An 8,656-nucleotide genomic window follows, 5' to 3' on the forward strand; every position below is an offset into this window, starting at 1 on the left:
TAATGGAATGGATACATAGAACTTAAAGGACAACATCTATTTTACCCTGATTCAAATACATTCATTGTATTTCCATACTTTTGGCCCCTCAAACATAGAAGTTAAATAAGCATAAATGAAGTAAGTATCCTATCAAGAACCCTTGATATGAAGTTAATTCACAATTTTATTTCTCAGAGTGTGATTTGTTGTATTTTAGCCCAGCTCCTACAATAGCAATCTGATTTTACATTTTAAAAAAATAGAAGGCTGAACATTTAAACCCTCCAGTAACTTACGAGCTATCTATTCATTTTCTTATTTAAAGTAACTCTGTACAGAATTTCCACATAAGGAGTTGCCTTCTCTTTGCACAGTATGCAGCAAGAAAAGATGAGACCATATGACATCCCATACCAAAAGACGGATACTATTAGCCCCATTATTGTTGGCTTTGAGATTACAGAAGAAGCATTTTGGCTCCCTAATGGGCGCTGAGCTCACGAAATACAAGTCACAATTCTCTTATGACATGATGACAATCATTGCTTCTATACAACCAAGTACATTTTTAAAACATATAATGAAGCAGTTTTTAAAGAGGGATGACTCACCTGTTTATAATATTTTTTTGCAGACTTTAATCGTTGGTACAAGGCCAAAAGAACTCCTTGGATGTACATCTTAGCTCCTGAGGGGCTGAAACCTTCTCCCTTAGAGACCCAAAGTGGTCCTCGCAAAGGTGTGATGGAATTTTGCAGGCATTTTTCAAGCAGAGGAACTACAAGAGAAAGGAAGGGAAAAAATTTCTTTTGACCCAACTGAAATACACTGCCTAGAACACAGCCCCAATACCAGAGCTAACTCTTAACATCTATTATTTATACCTGACCTGGGTTAAGTCTAAGAGAGGCACTTCCCGCATTACTAGTGGCCATCATGAAGGGTGTATTTATATTGAGACACCCCCCAATGCAAGACTCATAAGCTTTGTGAGCACACCTGAATAGTTCTGAAGTGTGCCTAACTAGCTGCACAGAGTGTCATGGTGTGCACTGATTGCCTTATCTTCTCATTTATCACAGATGAGTTGGAACCAACCTTGCTGAAATCTACTTGCATTGTCCTGATAAAATTGTAAGATCCATGTTGTTTCTGTATATAGCTTCCTGTGGAGGAGTCTAAATACCTAAAACATCACATCTGGAAATTATTCGTAAAATATAATCCACACCTTTATAAGCCATTGTATTTGAGGCTTTTCATTGCCATTCCTTAAGTAACCCATAAAACAGGGTGGCAAGACTGTTTAAAAATAAGGGGGAAAATCTTAAGTGAGAATTTTATTACACCATTTTGTTTCCAAGTTTCTGGGATATAAGCTAGTCAAGGATTTAGGAATGTTCTTTGAGGATGCGTTTTGTAAACACATAAAAGATATTTACTTGTGAGGCTGTATTGCAACATCCATATAGACTTGACAGACATGTTTATACACTGTTTCACATGATTAGCTTATAAAGCCTTTCTACTGTAAAATAGTCAAATAACATGGCAGCTAGCTAACATTTTTCAAGATTTAATTTTCCTCTGAAAAGCCAGAGATAAAGAACTAATAAAATCTTAGGCACACTTGGGAACCCAGAAAAATGAAAGGATATTTTTTTTAAGCTTGGTCTTTATTTAAATGTATACATGTCACACAAACATATACATAAAAAATAACTATATGTCTTGGCTCCTTATTCTGATATATATTTCTACTAGAAAAAGGAATTAAATAAATCACCAGCAAAGAAAATACGTCCAACCCATTGGTTATGTTATATGTAGCATATTTTATGCAGAGAGGCCTTGTGCAGCAATCTGGAAATTGAATTACAATTAGGTTCAGCTGAGCTGCTGAGAGGCTGAGTTATGCTAATGACCTTTGCTACTGGTATTCTGCTGAATTTTGCTCTTAGTAAAAAAGTTATGCATTTTATGGCACTAAGTTCTACAGCTCTCTACCAAAGCACCATTTAAAGTTTGTCTAATAAAAAGCTTGTCTAATAAATTCAACACTAAGGAGAATGTTGAAAACAGAATTTAAGATTTTCTATTACTACAAATAAAGTTAAAAGGAAATTACACCTCAATAACTATTTAGACATCTTCTCAGATGTGTGCACAAAATTCACTCATCCAACTTGAGAAACTAGTTTCTAAAATTTATCTATCTATCCCATTTTATACACTTAGAGCAATTGCTTTTCTCTGTGTTTTATCATAACAAATGCCTCAAACTTTTAAAAAACATAAGATCACATAAACTATAAAAGAAATAAAAACTAAGAGAAATAAACTTTTATTTTCAGAATTATAATTCTTTGATATTTCAAAAATGTACATTAAAAATCAATCTTGATTATATTTTACCTAAAGAAACCTCACTTAAGAATCATCACTGCTTTTAGTTTACTGCTACAACATTCATCTCTTCCTATGCATTAAATTTTAATTTATACACCTTCAGTTGGTACACTTTAGTTGGAACCTAATACACTTTTTGAACATTGAGAAGTACTATATAAATAGATGTTAAATTGAAATAAAGTTAAATAAATTGAGGAGTAGGTGATAAATTGAATGATTTACATCCTAGAGTTAATCTTGAATTTAAACCTCAGAAAATTTTATCAGATTCTCCAGTCTTACTCATCTATGCTTATCACAAAATAACTTTCAGTTTCTTTATGTCAGCCCAAGGGATTCCAAAAAAGCATTCACAGGGTTTTCTAACACTCTTTTTTCAAAGGTTGTACTCTCCATAAGAATTTAAGAAAAAAAGTACAGCTTAGGGAAAAAACAGAAATTATTCCACAACTTTAGCAGTGTCAGAATTGATATCAGATGGAAAATAGCTCCCATGCTCCACATGATTTATATAATTAGGAATACTATGGAAACCAGAAACAGCAAAGCAAAGAAAGCAGTATTCACAAGCAGGTTTTATAAGGGACTTCAGAATCTGCTCTGAACTTGTTGAATAATCTGTTCAGTATTCCAGAATCTCCCTGCTGGAAGCAGGGTCCTCATTATAACCACATGAGCACTAATAAAGGTTAGCCTCTGAACTAAGGATTAGAAGGCTCTTTCTTTTTGGAAGCTGCAAACTAGTAACTTTGATGATCTTCTTGAAAAGGAAGACAAAGCACACTCCAAGAACAAACAATGTTTCTACTAACTAGGAAGGTACAGAAAACATAAGAAAATGATATGCCTAAGTATTTGGAAAGGGAGTATAAGTCAGACTAATATGTTACATTAAAAAAATAAAACGTATTTAGCAGTTATCATTAAAGCACTCTCCATACGAGTACGACTCATACACAAAAGATGCTTTGGCCTAAAATGTAGTTTTGAAATATAATTAAATAATTGGTTGGAAAAAAAAGTCACTTGGCTTTTCAACACAACCATAGATCTTAACATGGATGTGAACTATTTTTCTTAAGTGTTTGAGTAGGTATTCATGATATTCTATACTAAATAAGAGCTCATCAGTATTCCTAACCAATGGTTTTCTTCTCTCTTTTATGTAGCATTCTTCTTTTCTGAAGTAAAACTTTATTCTGCTAAAGAAGACTTAACAAAACTTACCTAGTTTCTCCTATTTACATGATTGTGAAAAGAACTTTGCTTTTCTGTATTTTCAGTGTCTTCACTAAGCAAGCCCTCAACATTTTATGTTATACCAATGGTTTAGAAATTAATCACCCCTTACATTTATCAATATGCACACATCAGTTTAAAGGGGATCATTCCACTGGGATCATTTCCACTACGGGAAAGGTGGAAAGTTATGTGAATGATTGCTTCTTATCCATTTCGTTTAATCCCAAATTATGACTACAGGGCAAACTGAAAATCCAGTGACTTTAAAAACAACTTCAAAAAGTAATCCAATGGGTTTGGGGCTAAGACTGAGGATGTTGGGTAAATAGATCATGTAACTAAAAAGAGTAACTTCACTGGACAGGGCTAACTCTGAGCATCATGGGTAAATACATCATCTCATCAAAAGTAAAAGCTACATGAATTTCATAACTATCAACAGATACCTTTCTCACTCACGGTGCTCCATTTCCTTTGCATTTCTTTCTCCTTCTTTTCACCTATTAATATATTCTTTTCCTTCAAGGCTCATATCAAATGTTACCCTCTCTGACAAAATATCACAAGTTATGTAAGCAGAATTAATTGTTCCCTCCTCTATGCTTCCTATAGAATTTTTTTACTTTTATTTTTCCCCTATGGATTTGTATTAGTCCATATCTTCTTCCCTCCCACTTCCAATCTCCAGTAAATCCTAAACCTTTTGGGGTTTGAGGTCAATGTATTTTTTAGTTTGTTAAAAACAGTGCTCAATAAATGTCTACTGGATGAATAAATGATACTTCAGATATACTGTGGACAGCTTATCCGTAAGTAAGTTTTAGGATCATGAGTACAACTATACACAATCACTTAGATTAGAACCTGTAACTTTCTATAATCCAAAAAAAAAGTGATCAAAATTAGATAAATAAATATGAACAAACTAGAATTTCAAATCACATTTAGAATATGTGCAATCCTTTTATTTTAATTTTCCTTATAATATTTGAAGACTATGAAGGAAAACAAATATAAAAAAACCCCATAAGATTTAGTAATGAAGCATTCGCCAGGAGAAGGCCACAGGTGGGCATTTTAAAAAGTCCTTGGAAAACCCTTATGTAATTTATCCTACCCTATCATAAACTATGCCTCTATAGGAAAAGGCACACAATACAGTTATTAAACTTATCAATTAAATATAATTATTAATTAGATACAGACTGGAATGTTTTGTCAAGATCTACACCTAGGGAATATACATCCTTCTCCAAAAGCAACATCTTACATTAAAATAGTCACTTTGCATACTGCATTTGAAACTAATATGGAAAGTTTAAAAGATCAGGATTTTTAATTAATATATATTCAAAAAGCGTAGGAAATAATCAAGGGCTTTAATAACCTGCTTCCAATTAAAAATTAAAATTCACACCAATTAAATATCCAGCATCATAATTTACATAATATTGTAATTTTCACATTTCAGTCAGAGTACATGAAACTATGAAAGAAGAGAGCACTGCCCAGAGCACTGTTACCTATAAGGAAACTTCTATGTGTGCTCTTTGGCAGCAAGCTGCAGGTCTCAGCCTCAAAAATACTCCGCTATTGTTTGCAGGACATCGTTCAGAAATACATTAAGACATTTGGAAATTTCCCACCTATTCAACTGGAATTTATTTCATAAAATGAAGTTGAACTACAAATTCTCTTTTGGACAAAACAGAGTGAGTTCTTAAAAGATACTAAGATTTGACTGCTTCCCAGTCCAGGAAATACGCCTATAGGGAATTCGAGCTAGTGCCAAGGTATGTGTGTGTGTTAATGCTCCTTATCCTGCTTCAGGTAACAGTTGGAAAGCTCCTGGTCTCAGAGCAACCAGCAGGCGCCACTCAAATGCATGGTCTGCTGGGAAGACTGAATGACGGAGAGCGTACTGTCTCCTGTGTTGCTTGATTTATATCAGTGTATTTTTTATTCAAACAAAACTAAACTAACAGCTGCTGTGTACTTTTGTTTACATGCTATATGTCAAATCTTATTGTCCCTAAGGTACTTATGAGAAAAGATTTAACAGTCGTTTTCTTAAATACCGATGCCTACCCAAATTTGGATTTTTCCTCCACTGAACAAAATGACAAGCACACGATTGCTATACTTAGAGCAATCTTTCACAGCTGCTTTAGTTTTTCAGTGATCCTATTAAACTGACGGCATATTGCCTGTGGGGTCTACAGTGTTATCATACTGCTGGAAAAGACATTGATTTGTATGATAGGATCAAACAGAATAGAGATGCATTGAGGGGAAGAATTTCATAGGTCATATTGTTTTTACCTGAGTAAAATTTAATTTAGACATTATGACCTTTACAGGACACCTGGTTATTTTAATTGCTGATATGTGAGTAAATGCTGACATTGGGGCTTAGGAAGTATGAAATCTTAGGAAGTCCCCTCTGTTTTGAAAATGCAGCCTGAGTCATGTCTTTTCTTAAACTGAACGAAGTAGCTGTGCATTAAATATGCTGGCACATCTTCTGCTTGAGCAAGTGGACCGAAATGGTGTGAATTGTTAATGCCTTGCTGCTTTGGTTCACGGCTTGTGATTGATCATTTGTAACTATATCTACTCCTTGTTCCATGAAATCAAGTATGGAGTAATGGGTTCATCAGATTTTGGGGTTAAATTGAGAGTGAAGAGGTACTGTGTGTGGAAATAAGAGTTGCCATGTTCAGGGCTGGCCTTGTAACAGCATGGAATCTAAAGGCGATATTCAAAACCACTTCACTCATCATACGCTTACTGATTCTGAATAGGGCCCATTTGCAGGGGACATTTGGTAGTTTTCCAATACGCTTTATGCCTCTTTCTACTTCCACCACCATGCACATCTTTTTTTCATACACCCCTAGTAGCACATTGGTAGAACAGGTCAGCATACACAATTCATTCATTTAAATGACTTGATTTATACAAGTAGAAATAAGCTGGGATTCTATTGTCTTCATCTTGCCTTCCCCCTCCACAAAAATAATGGAGTGTGTCTTTGAAAATACAAGTATTTTGTGAACTCAAATTCTTGGGCATCTAAAATGTTTGATATTTAGTAATGATGTAAAATAACTTAATTGGATTGGCATATGTGCAACTTAAGATTACTTTAAAAAATTGAGAATTAACTATACCTAGACTATTTTTATGTAGCAGCAGTCTATACCAGTACATAAAAATTGAATATATATGAGATGCTTTCTCAAACTTTAAAGTTCTGTACAAAAATTTAAAACATTATCTCAGAGTTCGTTTTAGAAAGTATAATGCATGGAACTCAATAAATAAATCTAACAAAACTAGAACTAATGGCCTTTAGAAATGTCATCATGTAATTGCTTGCTCTAATATCTGACACTTCAATTATTTTAGATTATTATTTGTTATTTATATTACTAGCCCAAAAAGTTTAACCCAAATGGTATTAAATGAGGCACAAATTAACTTTTGACCTAGTAGTAAAAGATGTAAAAGAAATGATAGTAAAACTTGGGAACAAAATCAAGTATACAAAGCACTCACATATGTAAATTACATTCAGAAGCAAGCTACCTGTAAAATATCTCAAATTCTACTGTTATACTGTACAGTCACACTAATACGAATCTAAAAACTGTAGCTAATTCTTTTCTTTCTTCTTTTTTTAAGTCTCAAAAGCAGAAATAATAATACCCAGAACACACACACCTAATTCAGAGAGACATGGGAGTCAGTTAATGTGAGTAAAGCAGTTTGGTCCCTATGCTAATGCTAATGCTAAGTCAACACGTTACTTACGTTTAAATATTTTATTTAGGATATAAAATATACATGTCATGAAAGATTTACATTAAATGTGACAGACTAAAAAAGACTTAATAGTTTCAGCAATTACAATGGAGGATTCCCTTTTGAACTTTATTTCTCCATGTTTGTTTCACAAAAGCAGAATCTTCTATAATTAGCATTTTACATATTTTTATCTACTATTCCTTCTCTCTAAAAACTCTTAGGAGGAAAAAAACTAATCACTGCTGTGTCATGTTCTTTTACATGAAAAGTTTTGTAGGAAATTGTTTTATAACAGGTAGTGAGAATTAGGCTACTTGTTTTCATTGGCGATTATACATATTACAATGTATTTTATAATAAACTTCTGGGATTATGGACAAGTCATCTGAATTAGAGTAACACTTTTGGTGTTGAGTTCAAAGACTGAGAAATAAGAGACATAAAAACCAGAGGATAGAAAGAAAAACTCAAGGAGAAGGTGAAAGAGCAAGGACTTCGTTATAAAATTACATAAAATACTGACGCATGATTAACCCAATAAAATCTAGGAGTGATGATCATACCTTCATGAAGATAAAAGAGTCTGTGTTTTAAAGACTTCAAAAGGGAATTTCTGACAGACATAAGAGTATACAGTAAATTAGACTGCTTTGTGAATGTTTATATACAATTCTGCATTCATATACTTAATAAAAGATGACAGTGATCCAATTATAATAGATCTCCAACTGCTACTAAAAAACTTTCTTTAAAATCAAGCCTTCACAAAATTCCTATATCCTCTGTAGATCAACAGTAAAAACATAAATCAATGATTATTTAGCACATTCTGTTTTTGATCCAAGCAACAAGAGCAGCCCAAGTCTGATGCCTGCAAGTCACTAAGCGACACCGAGGACCAAAACTAAGGAACCCTGGAACCACGGCAAAGTCAGAGAGAGCTCAGTTCCAAGGTCTGAAGACTATTCCTGAGCAGCGTCCTTCTGACACAAAGGGGTTCTTAACTGGCTGCCTTTGTGTATGACAATTCTTGCCCTAGAGATTTAAGGACTGATTACTGCCAGCACTTGGCACTCTTATTCAGAAAAAGACCTAAATTTTTACATTTCATAAAATTTGAGAAGTAAAGGCAAATGGGAAAGGGATTCAAGGATTGAAGAGAGGCAAATACACTTAATTTTTTTTTTTTTTTTTTTTTTTTTTTTTTTCC

General features: G+C 33.6%; 1 protein-coding gene across 1 annotated transcript in view; it reads right to left on the reverse strand.

Annotated features, from left to right (window-relative positions):
* Positions 1-593: 593 nt before the first annotated feature.
* DCDC1 (doublecortin domain containing 1) overlaps positions 594-8,656 on the reverse strand; it is a gene marked incomplete at its 3' end in the record, with an annotated part of 78,115 nt that continues 70,052 nt past the window's right edge. The window contains exon 8 of the mRNA XM_008574744.1: positions 594-760. Within this exon, the coding sequence (XP_008572966.1) occupies positions 594-760 (167 nt within the window). The remainder of the gene's footprint in view (positions 761-8,656) is intronic.

The sequence above is a fragment of the Galeopterus variegatus genome, unplaced genomic scaffold (genome assembly GCF_000696425.1).
Source record: "Galeopterus variegatus unplaced genomic scaffold, G_variegatus-3.0.2 Scaffold1095, whole genome shotgun sequence".
Taxonomy (NCBI): Eukaryota; Metazoa; Chordata; class Mammalia; order Dermoptera; family Cynocephalidae; genus Galeopterus; species Galeopterus variegatus.